This window comes from Rhamphochromis sp. 'chilingali' (genome assembly GCF_963969265.1).
Source record: "Rhamphochromis sp. 'chilingali' genome assembly, chromosome: 7".
NCBI classification, from domain to species: Eukaryota; Metazoa; Chordata; class Actinopteri; order Cichliformes; family Cichlidae; genus Rhamphochromis; species Rhamphochromis sp. 'chilingali'.
In genome coordinates, this window is record NC_137934.1 from 12,930,472 (window position 1) to 12,952,013 (window position 21,542).

Here is a 21,542-nt window from a genome sequence, read left to right on the forward strand (position 1 = left end):
ATTAACTTCACTTCTCTACTGTGATAGCTACAGCTCCTACACACACGCAGACACTTAAACACTCAAAAACACAAACATATGAGAAGGAGAAGAAGCTTTTTAGATCCACATTGATTGATATAATGCATGTGCTACTTTGGATCCATTTGAGAATAAAAGCATTCAGCCTTAAAACATGGCAAAAATCATTACAAAACCTATTTTCATTTGATGTTCTGGGATGGCGTATCACTCCAAACAAGAATTAAATGTATTTGGAAGTCTTATGGGCAGCTGAATGAGATTAATGTGCAAAACAGGGGGAGTTGAAAAGGGGTGTTACAATGCTGCCTGAACAGTTATGCTGACTCATGTAAATTACAACCTCAAATGCTGGTATCAGCTTATGCACACGAGTGCGGAAATTTCATTTTCAGCTTTCAAAACACCCCAAAGCTATAGTAATCACTAGCATTAATATGTTCAATTCAAATGTATTTATACATACACAAATTCCAAATATAAAACAATGTATTAGTACAATCCGAATCAAACATTTAATAGTATCATTTTTAATACCAGTCTTTCACTGAGTGCCTACATGAACATGCCTCAGCTCTGTGTTTTGAATGTTGGACAGTGAAATCTCTTTAGGCTTCTAAATAATTGGCTGTTTGGCATTTGTGCTTTTTTATTACTCTTGCTGGGACATATTCCATAGCAGAGTAAATGGTACAGTTACATAAGGCTTTTTTCTTTTCTAAATCACTGTGCTTTGGTCAGTGAGGCTGATGAAATATAGAAGATGGGCAATAATGCAGAGTAACGTTCTTAATTTTAGTTACACTACATCTGTCTGTGAATAGAAAATAGACAGATGTTACGTTGTTTCTGACCCAGAATTTTTATTGTGACTGTCTTAGATATATCATAAACACAGAAAGCACTTCAGAGTGGAGTCCAACAATGCGCAGGAGCTGGTGGCAACGGCTGCTGGGAACATAGAGAGACTGCTGGCTAACCGCTCCGAAGCCCTAAAGGTAAGTTTAATCTTATGATCTTTTGGCAATTTATAGGAAATCAGTTAAGTGGAAGAGAAGGTTTTCCCTTGCGTCTTTTGTCATGGTGACATAATTCTTAAGATGGAATCATAAAATGCAAAATGTACACTGTTTGCAAAATTAGGTACAGCTTGACTTCTTGCACAGCGGCCCAGGAAAACACACAGAAACAGTCTGTTTATCTTCATTTCTCTTTGGGACAGCCTCTGGAACAACATCACAGCTGATCTATTATAATCAAACATCCTCCACCCACAATACTTGATTCAGAGTTAGCAGTCTGTGTTGGTACACGGTCACGAATGACCCTGTTTAGTTTCAACTTTGAGAAAAGCTTTGTCTTTCTGACTTCTGATGCCTGTTCTGCCCTCATACCTAACCTATACTGGCTGGTTTTATGGCTCATTTGTCTGAGCCCAACAGACAGAAGTGTTCCTGAACCGTGTTCACCTCACGCAGGTTATTGAAAGGCTGCGAGGACAATTCAGAGGCCTTGGAAGAGGAAAAAAAAAGAAGCACAAAAGCATTTTTCAGTCCATGACAGTAATTAGTTTGACTTTTTAATAAAACTCATCTATTTAAACTGTTATACATCTTAGACCTAACTGTTGCTAGGGTTCGTTTGCCAGTTATTGAAGTGGACCTTTTCATTGTATTTTTGTCTTGTGAAGCATTTAAAATTCACTTATCTCATATATAATGTTTGACTGTGTCAATTCTGCAGCATGTTAAAGTGTTTTTACAAGTTGCTATATTAGTGGAGTGATCTCAGATGCATCTATACAATTTATATCCACATACTAACCAGACTAGCAAGAAATAGTTGAAAACTTTACTTTCTTGTCTAAATATGGTCAATTGTGGCTCAGGAAAAACACAACAAAACAAACAAACAAAAAAACATAGACAGTATAAAAGATGAACATAGCTGCCATGACCTTACCCAATGTTCTTGGACTCTATTCCCAAGCATGACAGAAGTTATGCTGGACCTTTGAGAGTTACGTTACATGGATGGAAGGGTGGCGTGCTACATTATCGGCTAGTACTTGCTATCTTAGTTAGCATGCTACATTCCTAAACAAAACAGTTCCAATACAAATACACATACATTATCTACTTTGTAGGAGACTAGTAAAATACTAGAATGTCTAAGGAGTTTGGAAAGAAGGCAACTGGACTTCTTTAAGTTTCTTGGAGATGTTTTACTCTCGTTCGAGAAGTAAAACCAAATGGTGTTTAAACCCTAGTCTGGATTATCCCTTAGGAGCCAAGGTGTAAAAATGGTTTCAGGTGAAACCATTGTGAGACCTTGCCTGGCCTTATCATGTGATCTATTAAGGTCACCTGACACACGATGTGAGTTGGGGTTGAGGCATCTGGGAAGGGATCTCAAAACTGCACTGGCAGCACAGCTTTCCAAACTTTCCAAGCTTCTTAGACTATCATGACCTGGATGACTAAATACTAGAATATCATTGAATAAAAGTGAAGCACAAACGTCTCGGATGGCCTTTACCAGACAACAAACTATATTGTTAGTAAGATAATCCATTAAAAACGCTCTAAAAGGCTCCAAGAGCACTCACAGTAACTTGAAGTTCAGTTTAATGATTCAGGATAGTGGAAGTAAGGCCTGATCGGCCTCACTATATCTGGTCTCCTGCCAGTCAGAGCCGGCACGCCCTAACTGAGATGAGTTATTAGAATGTGAAACTCGCTCTAAAGTTAAGTACTTCAATGCAGGAGTCTGTTGGGATTGACTCAAGTGGCACCTAGAGGAACTGCAACTTCTGTCACTTCTATAACGTCTTTTTTTTTTCCAACTCTCGAATTTTGGGGGCAAAAAAGATGATAACAGCCATAATGCTTTCTAATATGGTTCTGATTGCTCCTCTACCACTGCTGTGATACTCTCTGGAAGTCTGTGGTTTTGAAATGCTTCATAAGCAGCTCAATGCTCAATAGATATGCATTAATGATTCCTCTATCATCTGCATTTGTCCTGGATCAAAATTTGTATAGCCTTTGCTGTGCTTTGTATTTTGTACTGTATAAAAAAATGATAACGCTCACTTAACCGAGGTCTTGACCAGTATTATTATTTTCTCTTGGACACACTTGTTTTTTTTTTATTTTCAAAGGACAGCATGTGAAATTGATCCAACCTTTCCCTGTACCTTTAAATTACATTTAACAGTATCTCACCAACTAAATTAGGACCTTGGGATGCTACCAGCCTCGATCAATTTGACTCAAAGGGCCCGGAATATCCAATTAAGGCTGACAGCTTGTTGCCATAGCTACAATCTAATTGATTAACCCATCATATCTGCCAGGCATTTTGTTTTTCTTACATCTTCATAATTGTCAAGGGATTAGGGACAATTAGCTTTCGGTGTTGTTGCTTCACACCTGGGGAGACTAAATACGACTTATCTGTGAGTTGATGACAGTGGAATATAGATGTTGCACTACAGACTGTGTTCTAACATTTCATCAGCACCATCTGCTGTGTGTTTCACCTGTGGAAGTTAGTGCCAGTTGTTTAGTCTTTGCTGGAAGCAAAAAATGAAAGAGAGACGATATAAGTGTAAAAAAAACAAACACCATATGCTCCTGTTTTAATGTCAGTGCATTAGCATTGAAGAATATAGGTTGTGGTGGTGATGTATTTTGTGTAATGAAGTTGAACGGAGTCAACTTTATGGCAGTCAATTTATCTAAAGGACCATAAATTGTTACAGGGACTACTTAGCTAAATAATGAATGGAAATCGAAGTCAAGCATCTGTAATGTTTTGACCTGGCCTACGCTAATATAATAGCTCTCTATGAGGTAAAAAGCACTCCTCTCTGACTTTACACTCCTTTACTATCCTCTGTCGTTTTTCCCATATCATCATCCCTCATATCTTTTTGTTTTTATCTTTAAGTCCTCACTTTTTCTCTGTCTTTGTTCTGTTGAAAGGCTGATTGCACACATCATAACTGAACATGTGAAGGAGCAGAGCTTTTTTTGTCTGGGAGAAAGGAAAGAACTGAATTGTCTGATCTTTGAGAAACACAGATGATAAGGAAGTGGTAGGAAGTCCATGAGTGCTCTATATGCTACACTTCCTTTGAGGCCCTAAACAAGAGACTAGAAGCCTAATGGATCTTGGCATCTCAGCAACAGGCAGCACTCTTTCTTTGTTCACACAGCACAGTTTGAACCTTCAAAGCTATTAAACTGACACACAGCCCTGCTATAAACAACCACGCACATGCAGGAATAAACGAGGAAACACACACAGATATGTAAAAGTAGGGTTTCAACTCCACGTGAGTCATTCTGATTTAATTTCAGGTATTTTGTGATCAGATTCAGGTATTCAGACCCTTTAAGATCAAAACGGTGCAGTAAGAATATTTCCACTTCTTAGAGTAATTCACATGATTTTTACATTTGAAAGCTGAGACAGTATTAAACTGTAAATTTTTAAAACCAACCAAAATCATGTATATTGTAAAGTTTAGGCAATGCTGCGCCTGAACTAAGCAGTGGCATTTCTCTTTACACTGACCAAACTGCTCTCCTGGGCGGTGCTTTGCAAATGTCCAATTACTTTTGTATACGTGTCCCTCAGTTTATATGTGACTGATATCAATTGTCAGTGAACACAGTCAATCTTGCTCCAATCTTTTTCTTTTATTGTACAGACTATATACATTTGCCTTTTTTAAACATCACTTTTTGCTCATCTGTTTCAACCGTTCCAAGTTAATGTTTCCAAAGTGCTGATGATCTGACTGGGGACATGGTTTTGTCTCTTTATAGCTCATGGGTGATCAAAGAATTTGCCTCTTTTATGTCATGCCACAGTATTTTGTATTCAGTATGTGTCGTTCTTAAAAGGATGTAAAGTGAAACTGAAATTCCCAGCAGGAAAGAAACCACCACGGTACTGACAGAGAAATCCTGAAAAGTTGTCATCGACAGCAACTGTACGGTAGCTAGATTTATTTTTTTTTTTGGTTATTTTTGAGGAAGGTATTGATATGTTTAGCTCTGTGTGTGTGTGTGTGTGTGTGTGTGTGTGTGTGTGTGTGTGTGTGTGTGTGTGTGTGTGTGTGTGTGTGTGTGTGTGTGTGCGCGCGCGCGCGTATGGCCGAGATGAGAGGGTTTTCTTCCTGATCTCTATATGACTCAGATTCTTTAGGCAGCTGCTGTTGTGGCTTAGCTTCACTGCTTCACACACAGGCTAAGCTCCACTTGTGACCATCTGCGTGCTCTCACATGCATAAGTGCATCGCCATCCTTACCTTTTCTTATCCAAAGTCAGCTTTCTCTTGACCTTTTCCTCTTTCTTACTCTCTGCTGTGATCACACATTTTATCTTTCATGCCAGCCCTGTTCTTTCTTCCGCCTCAAACCCTGCTAAATTCTTTTGCCATCACTTCATCCTGATTCTGTGTCACTTTTCATTCCCAATTTCCCATTTTAGCCTTGCCCTCTGCTCCTGTGTTAGCCCTATCTGTCCTTTTATATATCTTCCTGTTGAATATAGAAGTATGTGGTATCCTTCCGCATTACAGTGTGTTAAAAAGAACTAGCAAAAATAGTTTCCCTGTTGAATTTATGTTAAATTACAAAACTATAACTACCTGAAACTAAACATTTTTCTAGTTGAGTAACATTATTTGATTTGGTAATCTGCATTTGCCATGTTTTCTCTTCTGATTAACTGGCATATAAGTAGAAGGTATCCAATCATCTGGTTGTGTCAGTCATGTGAGCCAGTGTTTTAGCAGAAGTTGAGGTTTTACATTGTGGATGTTCACATTAATTTCTTCCAGGGTGATGCTGCAAGTGTCCATCAGCTGCTAAAACAAGTACCTCATCCATGTTAAGAAGGTCTGTTAAGGAAGAAAGTGGCAGAGCCTCACCAATATAGGATTTTTAACTTCATTTTTTTCCCCCTTAATGCACAAAACATGTTATCTGTGCTTATTTATGTTATCTTTCTTTGATTATATGTTGCATTTTAAAATGAGTCTAGTTTTATTTCAAAACAATTCATAGATTATTTATTTACGCTTTGCCAGACTCGGGTCACCCCAGCTGGTTTTTAGTGTTTTTGGTGTTTTTTTTCTCTTATTCTTATTAGTCTCTTGTTTACATTTGAACTTTTCATATGTTGGCTGTTTAAAAATGCAAATATTGGCAGATAGATCTGCCTGCTGATGACGTATCGAGTGAGCTCTGGATAGTGAAGTGGTCTCAAACCACAATGGCCAGGTTTTATTTCAGCTAAAGATGTTGCTCCAAGGGAAATTAATAAGCTTGATGTTGGTTAGGTGGTCAATATCAACTTGCTTCAATGAGATAAAGTCAATACACTTAGAGATAAATGTACAGTTGGCTTCACAGCCTCTGAGGATTCTGTAACCAATATGCACCAGCTAAATGCAAAGAAACTTTTATGGTATTTGGTAATGCAAACATACTCTAACAAGTTATTTTTCTCCATAGGCAAGGTTATAACTCACAGGTGGACAACTGATCTTCCTAAGGAGCCACATGAGAAACTGAGACTGTTGTAATAATCTGCTCAATATTAATTTAGTCTCTTTATAAGCTTATTGGTCTGACCCTCCACAACAATCCTAGTTACTCATGTGGCCCCTTGGAAAAATGAGTTTCCCACTGCTGTGGTAAAATAACAGCCTACTTTTTAATAGCACAAGTCTTTACTGTAGCATCTATTACCCAACACTGTAACAGTCTGTAATCATCTTCATGAGTAGCTTTACATCTTTATGTTTGAACAAGAAGTGTTTTGAAATACGACATTTGCCCTATGTTAAATAAGACCGCGTATTTCCACCTTTTCTGAGAAGAAGAGCGTCATTGCAGTCATAGACTGTATCTAAAGAATGGATGTAGCCACTGAGACATCACATTTTGGATGTGAAGCATTTGCCATCTTTTTTTTTTCTTTTTCTTTTAATTGACCGTGACGAACAAGGGGTGGACCTGACCTTACACACCATCTCAGACACAGTGATGAATAGTCTGTCACAAAGCAGGCCCATCTTACTTTATAAATCATAAATCATACATGCGTTTATGTCTGTTTTACTCCCAATAGGACCGTAATGACAAAATAAACATCATGCTACATTAAGTAAGTTGTTAAGTGAGACTATAATCTCATCAAGAGTAAAAGTTTCAAACTCTCCATAGGATTTACTTTTCAGAGTATGTCATGTTTTATAAGAAGTCTATAGTTGAAACATGAATGTGGAGAATTGAAATGGTTGGGTGGGTGTAAAGCAAACTAAGACCCGAGACTAAGGTAATTTCCCTACTGAACATCTATCATGCACATGGTTTATTATGAATTTATCTACACATCGCACACTTTTTGTGCATGCACACCTTTGTTCATTACTTCTTTTTTTACCTACCTTGACAGCAGATAGCCTCCCTCTGATATTCAGGCCACCTATGACTCTGTTTTCATCAATTATTGAAGCTTTCCTCTTAACCAGTACTCTTTGATGGAGCCAGTGGTTAACTTCTCCCAGTGGAATAGATCATTTCACTCCCCACAGTGACACCAGCAGAATTTTCTCGATATTTCTCATTAAAAGAAGGAATTTTACAAGTGGCTGCAAACCAGAATGGCAGAGTTACTGAAGCTGAACTATTAGCAATTAGCGAAATATGCTGAAAAGCCGTTTTTAAAGCTTATCCTAATGAGAAAAAAGCTCAGATGATAGCTTTTGCTATTGTCACTGTTTTTCCATTAAAATGTGTTCAGGAAGCAGGTGTTAGTATCAGAATATTTATTTATCTATTTTGTTTGAAACTTTGAGGAATGCTGGAAACATAGTTGAAACTTGCCATCTAAACACAATATTAAGACTAAATGCTTAATACATTGTTTTATTTGAATATTTTTCATACTGTGTGCAATGTGACATCTGGACATGCAGATGTTTTTGTGATCGTGAATAACTAACTGATGTATTCTGTTTTATTACACAGTAGAAGCCATGGATAAATATTTTTTCCTATATGAATTCACTGCCAAAAAAAAAAATCCCTTTGTCAAAGATGACCCATGACCCAACACTGATGATAACCACGGACAAATTAATTTATTTTACATTTAAAAACTTTAGCTGCACTTAAGATTACACAACTTCAAAAGCAGAGATAAAAAGCAAGAAGTATTAGAGTAGCTGCCATTATTAGCTTTAACTGATGGATGGTCTCAAGATGACCTAAGACTTAACAGGGATGACTGACTTGTTGGGATAAGTGGAAGGTTATTCTCTGTGAGTGCCCTCGAGGAACTCCTCTTGTTGCTTTGTGCCCACCTTGAGGGATGCTTGTTGACAAAAACACCTGCTTATGGTGATATGGCAGCCTGCCATCTCCCACAGACAGACTGCTGAGAGAGAGCAAACTGGCTTGCAGAAAAGTTGTTGTGAAGGAATAAGAGAATGAAAAAAAGACTGAGGAACTTGCTCAGGGATGGTCTTTGTTGGTCTGCAAATATTTCTCAAGGAAAGTAAAGGGAAAAGACAAAAAAAAATCGTTTCACCATCCAAAAGAGAAAGTAAGACTATGAGGGGAAAAGGCTGTGCAAAGGTACAGCGCAGACAGGCCTGGGCTATTTGAATATTGATTGGTGAGGGTTATTTCAGGCCTGGGATTGCATTAGCTCTTTGGCAGCAGATTCATAAGGCGTTGGCTTCCCACCAAAGTCTGAGCCACAATTGGTGGCCATTTTGGAAACAAAAACAACAGTTGTTCTCCAACCCTGGTTTAAATCACTCTCAGAGTGGTTCTCCATCGATAAGAAACCCCATTTCCTTAATTGTGAGTGGGCTGTTGGCATTACCTTCAGTCAGGCAGGTTTGAGTTGACTTTTAATTGTAGAGGAGAAAGACGGCTCACGCTTTAGTGGGGAGATAATGAACAAAATGTTTCTAGTCTCTCGTGTTGCCCTCGCATGGGAGCTTTTGCTCTCCACTGTGCCTGGACCATGGATGCGGCAGGTAACCATGACACCCTGGTTGCTAAGCAACATGGGCATCATAAACAGATTCCTCACTCCCTAAGTGAATCACTTCTCTCTTGCTTTCTTTTTGTTACCCCGGTTAACATTCCACACTGTTCAAACAAAATGAGAAAACTGCCATTCAAGTACCCTCATCTCTCCTAATCTGCCACATGCATGCATTAAACACAAAATTGGCTGTCTAGGAGCATTCATGTTCATTAAATTGTCCAAGAAGGATGAGAGCATGAGTGCAAGCACTTAAACAGAGCTCTTTTAAGTGTTGCGTTATGTAGCGGTGCGTAATTACAGAGGAGTCACTGATCTCTAGTGTGTGCAAGTGCGTTATTAAACCACTGGATGACATGCTGTGAGTCATTAAACTCTGCTGTTAGAGTCCCAATCATAGGGTAGGCGCACACACACACACACACACACACACACACACACACACACACACACACACACACACACACACACACACACACACACACACGACAGTCATTGCACTCCTCATTCACACGTTTCTTTTTAAATGATGTTGTCCAATAAAATAAGAACAGTTTTGCTTGTACAGTTTCACATGAGTGTTTATCCATTTGTGCTCAAGTACTGAGTTACATTCATTTCTGAGAAGAAAGGATACATCGCATAATGACTGATTTTCTAACAGCTGTCTTTCACTTGAGTGCTGGTGAAAGCCCAAAATTGCTGAATAAACACAAATTTCTGAATGTCGCATGCTGTTGATGTATTATTGGCGGGTTAATTATGCTAATTTAATCTTACACAAGTGTGGGCCTTTTTGAGTAATAAGCTTATTGCAGTAGGATCTTAAAGGTTTTGATTCATATAGTGAATGGGTTGGGGAACCCCAAGCCTCGAGAGCCGGTTTCCTGCAGGTTTTAGATGTGTCCTTGATCCAACACAGCTTATTCAAATGGCTAAATTACCTCCTCCACATGTCTTGAATTTCTAAGGAGGTCTGGTTAGGAACTAATCATTCAATTAAGGTGTGTTGACCCAGGGTGTTATCTAAAATCTGCAGGACACCGGCCCTCGAGGCCTGGAGTTTGACACCTCTGTGTTAGAATATTGCCTCTTGTGAGAAGCAAGGCAAGAAAGGCAAAAATAAACAATCAAACATGGCATTGGACAGTACTCAGAGAACACACATGAAAATAAAGTTATGGGAAATCTCAGATTTTTTCAAATCTTATGCTAATAGATGTAGAGAACCTCAAGAATTCCCACTACTATCATGGGGACCTATGTCGATTTATTTGAATGTTTTTGGTGTTTTCTACGTAACAGTTTTGCATATTTTTGAACCATATTTATACAAGCAAACACTTTATATACATAAAACGTAACTTACATAAACAAAACTTAAAAATAATATTTTTTGGCATTTTCAGAAATAAAATAAAAATAGATTGACTAACTTGAACAATTTTTGAGTGTGTTTTTCACACCTTAGGTGCACTAAAACTGAGATGTGGATTCAGAATCTCTTCTGAATATGAAAATGTATATTGTCATCATGCTATGATATAAAAAACTCTTTGTAAGCCCTTTTTAAACTGTGAATTTGTGTGAACTGAGAAAATATTTTAAATCAAAATATTTAAAAAAAAAATCATCACACTTCAAAACAGTCTTCTAGAAATTGTACAGTTGAAACGAGCAAAGTGGCGTTATATTTGGCTGATATCGTACAGGCGATAACTGCAAATATTGGTGTCAAATTACAGCATTTCGCAAAGGCATTAGACCACCTCTCAGGAAAAACAAGAAATTATTTTAGAAAGGAACTTTTAAATTAAACACTACTGAATCCACTGACTTGATTTCGTGTTTTTATAGCCGCTTCACTGCCTCGGGGGTCAGGCAGCTCACAGTTGATATGAAATCAGACACCATATAAACATAGCTGAAGAAAATGTAAAGATCTTGTAAACTATGTTGAGCAAATCATTCAAAAGGATAATAATTCAACGCAATTTTCATGTGTTTTCACTGTCAATTTAATGACTCTATAAAAGAGGTTTCTTGCCCAAATACTTAACAAATCCAATAATGGGACGCACTTCATCACATCATAGGTGAATTGTCTTCAGTTTGTCTGCTAATTCTGTTCTGGATCATAAGTTGCTTGTTTGGTTGTAACAAAGTAATCCTCCAAAAAATCATCACATGTCAATTAGCTTCTAGAAATATATGATTAATTATCTGCAGTCATTACAGCATTTCATTTAATCACTGAATGGTTATGAATGGAAAATGCCAGACAATTCCCAACTGTAGTTCCTATACTTGCAGTTAATCTCAGGACACTGTGCCCTTAGTCACTGAGTAATGCTATGTATGCCCAAGGACTCTAAAACATATAAAGTGAACAACAACATACACACATATGCAAAGAGTATCCAAAACAGATAGTTTGGCTCCAGAACTTTTGCAAAACATATTGCAGTTTAATAGATTTCATTTGATGTTACAGCTTCAGTATGGAATTCACACAGTAGGGATTTTAAGAGGCTTTAAATGACATGATGCAATATTGTGCAAACATAATCCTGTCTTTCTTAATGAGCATTAATATTTGAAATATTGACTCAATGAGATAAAGAGTGCACGTGTGTGTGTGTGTGTGTGTGTGTGTGTGTGTGTGTGTGTGTGTGTGTGTGTGTGTGTGTGTGTGTGTGAGAAAGAGAGAGAGATTTTGGCCACTAGTGACTCATTATTCACCACTTCCTGGACTGTGTGTGCTTGTGTGTGTATTTGTGTGTCTAGCTGCTTTTGTCAGCCCAGCTGTCGCAGTGCTCCGGCTTTGTGTTTGTCATCTCTGTTTTCCTACATGAAACTTATCAGATATACAGTATATGTATACAGAGGGGAGTGCACATTTGATTTCTTGTTCATTATAACTCTATCTCCCTCTGTCTGTCACCTTTAGTCCCATTCAGATATAGGCAACAATAGCAGTGCCTCAGAAAAAGACCGTTTTCATTGTTTTTGTTGTTGTTGTTTTTTAAAAATTGCTTTATATTGGTCAAATTGTGCTTTTTAATTGAATCAGCAACAGTAGCTATCACAGTGTGTGAGTGTTTCGATCAAAAACACTGCCTCTGCTCCGTCACGCTTCAGGAAAGAGCTAAAGTAAGCACCATTCAACTAGTTCTTGTTGTGATCCGTAAATAGTTATATGTAAAGCCAAATCGCTGACGATCAAAATGGTAACCTTTCTTTCGAAACATACAGCGAATCAGTGAGTGGCTGTAGGTGTGTCCATGTGCAGAACCGTCACATCAACTTTCCAGCTGGGTACAGCTGTAATTGGGAGTTGTTTGCAGCCAGCTGGCACACAGATAGCATGGTCGGCTGGAAGAGTTTGCTGCAGGAGAGATGAGCTGTCAAACCACAGCACAGCAGTGGATCAGCACCAGTCTCTAACAAGTAACTTCATGCTAAGTTAGTATGTTGGTGAGAGTGATATCTTCTCTAAAAGACCAGAGTTGTGTAGATAGGGTTAAATTGTCAACTTGCATGCACTCACTGTACAGTTGTTTTCCTTCTGGTGCCTGTGTGTGTGTGTGTGTGTGTGTGTGTGTGTGTGTGTGTGTGTGTGTGTGTGTGTGTGTGTGTGTGTGTGTGTGTGTGTGTGTGTGTGTGTGTGTGCGCAATGTGTGCAAATGTATGTCCTCTCTCACCACTTTTTTCTCACCACTCTCCTCCTGGCTCCCTACAGGCTGAGCAGGATAGATCTGACTAAAGTGCTGCCAGTCACAACAGCAGATGCTCATGTTTCCTCTGCTCTCCCGTGCCTCCCTACACATCAGTGAGATGGCAGGTGTGTGTGCTGTCCTGGCAGTACTAGATGCTCTAATCAGGCTGCCAGATAGCAACCCTGACTAAAACAAATAGAAAATATACACTATAAATCTACAGAGTTCTTGTTTGGAGTTAGTTGTTGTTGTTTTTGGGCAAAGTTACACATTATTTGTCATTCTTTTGAGGCCAGCTCAGTTTATACATGCCATAATGTTTATAGCTCACATAGTTCATGGGTTTTTATTGCTCTGGGTCCTCAGAAATGACATTTTTGTAGCATAACACATTCAGTTTGCCTCATCGTCGAGTGACATCAGAAGGAGATTAAAGGAATTACAGAAGACATGACTCATTTTCTCCGAGCAGAAGAAAAACACGTGCAAGCGCACACAGGCTGTGTCCAAGTATTCAGTGGATTTATGAAAGATCTGTTCTGAAGTGGTCACTTGAAGCTGGTTAAACATTTTTTTCTTTCTTATTTGCTAAATGTCAGCGATGTAGTGCCAATTTGAATTTAGCATTTTGGCACATATATCAGTAAAACTCATATTCAGTAGCATGTCTGTCCTAATGAATTCACCTGTATTTGACTGTCCCACAAAAGTGGATGGTCCCTAACTTGAAGTAACTTGGTTCTAAGGCATGAAACTACATTTTCATTATCTTCTCACTAACGCAACAATGTTCTCATTAGTCTTGCTAAAAGAAATTTGCTCATATTGTATATTTCTATGCCAGCTTGTTAGCAAATCCTTATTTCAACATCTTCTCATTATGTATTGTAAGATAACTGGTGTTGCATTTTTCTTTTATGTACTGTTTGACATGTGTTTATGTTGCACTTTGAGCAGTAAATTCTAAAAAACCTTTAACTGCTTAAAGGAGTAGAAAGGCACTGCGAGGCTGTGGATTCAACATAAAAGAGAAGCTACAAGGTGGAAGAAACTGCTGGGCACTTTTGACCCCTTCACCTCCCGATCTGCTGCTGAGATCCTTATAAATGCCTTTTCCTGTGCCATGTGTTTGTGTGTGTGTACAGCTGCTTGAAATTCAACCTGGCACCTTTAACTACTGGGTGAAAGGAGTCAAAGGTAGGTCAGCAGGTCTCGCCTGCAGGGAAATACCAAGTAAAATGATAGTAAATACAAATGCCTGTGAGAAGGTATCTCTCTGTAATCCATAGCTTTTAATTAAAAAACAAAGAAATATTTCAGTGGAAGGAATAAGATCAGTATGCATACCCTTTTTATTTTGTTGGAGCATCTTTTGATTGTGATATAGCAGTCAGTCTTTTTGGGTAGGAATTAGCATGCCGCATCTTAACTTGGCAAAAATTTGGCCACTCTTCTTTGCAGTATTGCTCCAAATCTGTCAGAGTGTGAGGGCTTCTCCTGTGCACAGCCCTATTCAGCTCATTTCACAGATTTTCAGTGGGATTCAGGTCTGGGCTCTGGCTGGGCCATTCCAAAACTTTAATCTTCTTCTGGTGAGGCCAGATTTGGATGTTGATTCAGATACAGTGGGGCAAAAAAGTATTTAGTCAGCCACCGATTGTGCAAGTTCCCCCACTTAAAATGATGACAGAGGTCAGTAATTTGCACCAGAGGTACACTTCAACTGTGAGAGACAGAATGTGAAAAAAAAATCCATGAATCCACATGGTAGGATTTGTAAAGAATTTATTCGTAAATTAGGGTGGAAAATAAGTATTTGGTCACCTCAAACAAGGAAAATCTCTGGCTCTCACAGACCTGTAACGTCTTCTGTAAGAAGCTTTTCTGTCCCCCACTCGTTACCTGTATGAATGGCACCTGTTTGAACTCATCATCTGTATAAAAGACACCTGTCCACAGCCTCAAACAGTCAGACTCCAAACTCCGCCATGGCCAAGACCAAAGAGCTTTCGAAGGACACCAGGAAAAGTATTGTAGACCTGCACCAGACTGGGAAGAGTGAATCTACAATAGGCAAGCAGCTTGGTGTGAAAAAATCAACTGTGGGAGCAATCATCAGAAAATGGAAGACATACAAGACCACTGATAATCTCCCTCGATCTGGGGCTCCACGCAAGATCTCATCCCGTGGGGTCAAAATGATCATGAGAACGGTGAGCAAAGATCCCAGAACCACACGGGGGGACCTGGTGAATGACCTGCAGAGAGCTGGGACCAAAGTAACAAAGGTCACCATCAGTAACACACTACAACGGCAGGGAATCAAATCCCGCAGTGCCAGACGTGTTCCGCTGCTGAAGCCAGTGCATGTCCAGGCCCGTCTGAAGTTTGCCAGAGAGCACATGGATGATACAGCAGAGGATTGGGAGAATGTCATGTGGTCAGATGAAACCAAAGTAGAACTTTTTGGTATAAACTCAACTCGTCGTGTTTGGAGGAAGAAGAATACTGAGTTGCATCCCAAGAACACCATACCTACTGTGAAGCATGGGGGTGGAAACATCATGCTATGGGGCTGTTTTTCTGCCAAGGGGACAGGACGACTGATCCGTGTTAAGGACAGAATGAATGGGGCCATGTATCGTGAGATTTTGAGCCAAAACCTCCTTCCATCAGTGAGAACTTTGAAGATGAAACGAGGCTGGGTCTTCCAACATGACAATGATCCAAAACACACCGCCCGGGCAACAAAGGAGTGGCTCCGTAAGAAGCATTTGAAAGTCCTGGAGTGGCCTAGCCAGTCTCCAGACCTCAACCCCATAGAAAATCTGTGGCGGGAGTTGAAAGTCCGTGTTGCTCGGCGACAGCCCCAAAACATCACTGCTCTCGAGAAGATCTGCATGGAGGAATGGGCCAAAATACCAGCTACTGTGTGTGCAAACCTGGTAAAGACCTATAGTAAACGTTTGACCTCTGTTATTGCCAACAAAGATTATGTTACAAAGTATTGAGTTGTATTTTTGTTATTGACCAAATACTTATTTTCCACCCTGATTTACGAATAAATTCTTTACAAATCCTACCATGTGGATTCATGGATTTTTTTTTTCACATTCTGTCTCTCACAGTTGAAGTGTACCTCTGGTGCAAATTACTGACCTATGTCATCATTTTAGGTGGGGGAACTTGCACAATCGGTGGCTGACTAAATACTTTTTTGCCCCACTGTATATGCTGTGTGTCATTGTTCTACTGAAAGATAAAATTCATCATAATCGCCTGCTTTCTAGCAGATGCCTGAAGGTTTTGTATAAAAACCGAGTGGTATTTGGAACTGTTTATAATTCCATCTACTTTGATTAAAGCCTCAGCTCTAACTTGTGATCGTGCATGACGTCATGCATGTAGTTGTCTGGCTTCCTGACCAGTATTGTTGGTTTCAGTTCAGTTTTGGAGAAATGTTCATACTTGGAAATGTAGTAATTCTTCAATTGTTGATGACTGTCTCATACCTTTCAGGAATAAGATCCCTTTAATGATTTTGTAAGCTCTTTGCATGCCATAGTTATGCTGTGACATGCAAATCCATAAATGTGAGGAAATATCTGCGTGATTGGTTAATTTTGTATGCTGTCATATCCCCACTTATGAGCGTGTGCAAACTTACTGTATGCAACCACATTATTGTTGTGTTGTTACGTGGACATCTGTGTATGGTTAAGTTGAGCAGCTGCATTCTGTATGTGTTTAAGTACTGAACACTATGTTTTCTTAGTAACGTGTGAGCAGGTATGCTGGAATGAGTTTCATTCACCTGCTGCGACTGATATCTAGACTTACATGATGTGAATGTGATGAAAATGCTTTGCAAATTGCTTTTGTGCGGACAACAGAAATGCACACAAAGCCCTTGTCGTCTTATCATGTTTCATTCTTTCGATAATGCTTGGAGCTGAAATGGGAGTGCTTCCACAGTAAATGGCCATCTGTGGGTTTGTGACCACAGAAACGACACACAAACTGATTTGTCTTTGCACCATTAGTGACCTGACTGGAAACTGACAGGATATTCCCATTAAGTCCATGCAGCCTGGTTGCCACTGGCAACTAGAAACAAAATCTACAAAGGCACTGTGTGTTTGTGCATGTGCAAATAAAAAGACCAGAATGACCCCACTGCCAAGACTCATATACCTCAAAAAAAAAAGGGGGGGGGGGGGGGGGGGGATTGTGTGCATGTGGAGAGTCATAAACATAAAACTTGTCTAACAGAGCAATGACAGAGCAGGTGGCTACCAGGAACGTTGTATACATATTTTCCCTATAAGTAGCCCACATGCCGTGTATTAAAGCTATACCGAAGCCTTTTTTCCCCCCTACCATAACTGCACAGACATAGCGGTAGCGCGTTTTCACCTTTGCTCCCGCCATCTCTTAAAGCTGCTGCTAAATTTCCCCCTAATGAGACACAACCAGAGCGTGGTTTGCGATGCTTTCAGCTTCCAGAAAGCATAATGGGGTACGGAGCACAAGCATAACTAGTAATGTGAAGTCAAATATGTGAGCAGCTGCTACTCTTTCTGCTTGTTTTATCTAATTTCTTTCTTTCTTTCTTTTTATGGACATTGATATTTTAAATCAGCAGAGGCTTTTTTTTTCTAGCTTTCCAGTAACGTGCAATATTTGGTGCATGTTCATGCTTCTTACTTGTGTTTTGATATGAAGTTCTGTCTACCACCAGGAAAATGTGGGGCCAATTGTTCAACGATAACAGAACAAGTGCTTTTGTTTTACTTGGTAACTAATGGCAACTCTCCCAAATAGCTAAAATGATGTGTTGTGACTTTAAAGTTTGTCTCATTATCTGTGATTTCCGTTAGACTTTTGTCCCTTGCATAAAAAGATCAGCTCTGTGTAATATATCTTATTGTATGGCAACAAGAATATTAGCTATCTGGTGTTATATTCAGTAATTTTGTTTAAGTGATTCCAAATCGTGCCTAAATCGTGTTTGAAGCTTGATTTTTCATCACAAACACTGTGACTAATATCCCATCCTGGGATTCACAGTCAGACTTTGTGCTGCCTCGCTGATTCTTGCGACTGTCGTGTTTAATCTTACTGCAAAATTATATTATGGAATGAGAAGAGGAGTGGGTTGATACAGTGAATTAATTTACTCCTTTGCCCCCATCAGATTACGTGCCTATTTTGTGTGTGTGTGTGTGTGTGTGTGTGTGTGTGGGTGTGACACGAAACTCATAGCGACATACACAAAAGCAGAAAGAGCTGGATTTCATATTTCCCAAGGGCAGTTAATAATACAGTGAATTTCTGGACCATGTACAGATTAAAAACTGGGACCATTATAAACCCATTAACCTAGTCATTATGATCAGATCTCGGGAGAAGATGGAAGGTGGGTGTCTAATTTTAGCACAACTCGGTGTCAATGGTTCTAATTCATACCTGAAGGTATTCGAGGGAAATGTGGTATTTTCCCTTGAAATACACTCTGGCTAAGAATCATATGAAATCTGCTGCATTTAATTTTTATGATCACCATTTCTCTAGCTGACTTAGTTGTAGTTTTTTCGTTGCTGCCTTAGAGTCAAAAGAATTCAGAGGTTTTTATAATATTAAAATGGTCTTACATAATGTGTTTTTCTCTTCTACTCTCTTTCTGTCTGTCTTCTTTTAGAGGCTGGCAACAGAAGCAGAAAAGCTTCAGATGCAACACGTGTGGCAGGACGACAGCGACGTGAGTGAGCAGCCAGGGCATGATCTATCTAATATGTTCATTAACAAGGCTGTCTACATACAGATCAAGTGGTTCGATGAGCTCCATATGTAGGGGAGGTGCAGGGACATGTGATTCATAATCCTTATCATAATAATTGGAAGGAAAATCTAATTCCAATCACAATAGGGCTATAATGACTATATTGATTGAATTTTATCATTTTACATAGCAGGCGGAAACTACCAAGGTAGTTATGATGAATAGGTGCACACTCACACAGCGATTGCTCTCCAGTAATCTTAGTATTACTTACCATATATAATAAGAAGAGTGTTTACTCATTGAATTGCTTTGCCTGAAAGCAAGCCCAGTGTTTTAGATCTAACTTTTTCATAATAAACGGAAATGATAAATTTTATCTCCTCCAGCCGATTTACACATAAAAAATGACCTTCTTTGTACGTTTTATAGTGGGGGAGATTTGGAGGAAAAATCAGCTTAAACATTATTCAACATTATATTTAAAGATTATTCAATGCCGTGCATACTTTCTTGTGCTTTGAAAATAGACAGCGAGATATGGATCTCTGGGTTTTGATTTATTTATTATATTACTCACTGAGTTCGATATCCTTTTCGCCCTTTATGTTTGGCTAGCAAATGTAATTATTCTGGAGATAATGTGACAGGGATTCTTGAACAAATTAACCAAAGAAATATAAAATATAAAAGCTAAGAGTCATGCAGAGTTTATTGCATCTAAATGTATTCACTGTACAAACATCATGCATTGCAATTGTTATGCGGTAAACAAAAGGTGATAGTTTCATACACCTCAGCCCAATTCAACTGAAACAGCTTATCCCTATGTGAACCTGTGGCTCTTTAGTGTACTTGTCTGTGTTTAGGATTCTTTAGCATTAACAAGAGGTTAATATAATACTCTGTCCAGATTCTGTGTATATCATTCATGTCTTCCCTTTGGACTCAGTAAGACTATTATTTGTAATATTACTATAAAGTATAACTTAGGATGTGTGTTTTCATATTGTATAATCAGTCAGTTGTCTGTCAATTCTATGATTTGTGCCTTTCAGGACATAATAAAAATGATCTTGTCTATACCAAGTCCAGTAACATAACAAAAACACATAATACACCATGCTGTTATCTATTTAACAAAAATGAAGCCAAAATGCAGAGGAAGCCTGTGGAAACACCAAATACACAATAGATGCTAAGAGCTACTTTAGCAGTTTTAGCATTAGCAGCTAAAGTTGCTAAAGCTATAAATTAATCGTTTTTTGTATGACTTTGTGTGGAGGAGTTTTGGTCTACTCTTCATCACAAGTTTGCTTCAGTTCATTGAGGTTTGTGGGCATAGATGTATTCACAACTCTGTTAAGGTCCCAACATTTTAAAATGAGATGAGGTCTGTGCTTTGACTGGGCTATTGCAACACCTTGATTCTTTTGTTTTTCAGCCATTCTTTTGCTTGGGATCATTGTCCTGCCGAGCTTTAAGCCACTGGACAGATTGCCATTTGACTCTGAAATAGTTTGGTATGCTGAGGAGTTCATGGTTGACTTAGTGACTGCCCAAATCATCACCCGTGCTTGGCAGTCGGTATGAGCTGTTTGTGCTGATGAGCTTTGGTTCTCACCAAACAAGGTGCTGTGCATTATAAGCAAATGTCTTCATGGCTTCTTCTTGGCATTTTGTTACAATAACACACCTAAATGTTCCAGACCAGGTGTATTCTTTTTACACACTGCTTCTGCATTTCGTCTTTTTTACTTAATTTTTGTTAAATAAATGATGACATGGTGCGATATGTCCTGATGCGCAAAGAATTGACAGAGAGTGTACTTTTACCATGACTGTTGCCACCATACTAAGACATGAAAAATATCATCTTAATGTGATAATAGTACATTTATTGAAATAGCAAGTGGAGCATTGTGAGTGGTGTATGTTTGTGTGTGTATGTGCCTGTGTCTTCTCTGTCTGTCACCTTTGATAACTGGGTCAGTAATGCTGGACACCTCTTCCTGCTGACACTTGAAAGCCAGTGCCAGCTGCAGTAAGAACAGCACATTTGCATGTGTCAGTGCATCATAATCATTTTTAATCCTTTTGCTGTTGTTTGTGTTTGCATTTGGTATTCACTTATCGCATTGATATACTTCATGTAAGAGTAGGATTAAAGTCCCAAATGTTATGCTGCTTAAAATGTAAATATAATGCTTTACGACCTACCTGAGAAAACAAAGGTCGCCTTTTATGACTGTTGACAGAAAGTAGTGATGGAAAGCACCATAACTGGTGGGAACAGATGATGTTCAAGTTTTTTCTAAGTGGATAGCACATTAAATGAGTCATTTGGTGTTTAAAAATGTAAAAATGAACTGCAGGTGTACCTGTGTGAAATGAGATGCAATACATTAATAAGCATATGCATATTCAGATAAGATAGATCATACACACAACATACACGTTTGTTATGTATGTATTCACTTTTTGGTTCTTACGCTCCCTTCATCTCCTTTGCCTGTCTCACACATTAAGTGTTCTTGCACACGCACAGTTTTCTCCTTTGGGAGGTATGATGGTGTGACCTTAATGTGCAAATTGTCTGCACTAACGTCACCTGACACAAAACATCATGAGACAGTCTGCTGTTATTAACTTGTGTGTATGGGTGTGTTGTGGCACACATTGCATATATAGTTGATCTCATAAGTTTTCTGGTATATTGGAGCAGTCAAAGCAGAAAAATGGAGAGCAGATGTTTGTGTTTGGCACAGTTTGCCCTGCTAAATCACTTGTGTGTGAGATAATTACAAACTCTTTAAGCTAACACAGCAGTGTTAGTGGCAGGAGCAGTTGCTGTCCTGTTGGCGTGCCACTTCAGAGGTGGTATGCAGGTGGTTGGAATCAGTGAACCATCTCTGTGGCTCCGGGGCATTCTTACG

General features: G+C 39.0%; 1 protein-coding gene across 1 annotated transcript in view; it reads left to right on the plus strand.

The window, feature by feature from the left end:
- cacna2d1a (calcium channel, voltage-dependent, alpha 2/delta subunit 1a) overlaps positions 1-21,542 on the plus strand; it is a 102,611-nt gene that overhangs the window by 20,937 nt on the left and 60,132 nt on the right. The window contains exons 3-4 of the mRNA XM_080887337.1: positions 903-1,019; positions 18,526-18,585. Coding sequence (XP_080743463.1) covers positions 903-1,019; positions 18,526-18,585 — 177 coding nt within the window. The remainder of the gene's footprint in view (positions 1-902; positions 1,020-18,525; positions 18,586-21,542) is intronic.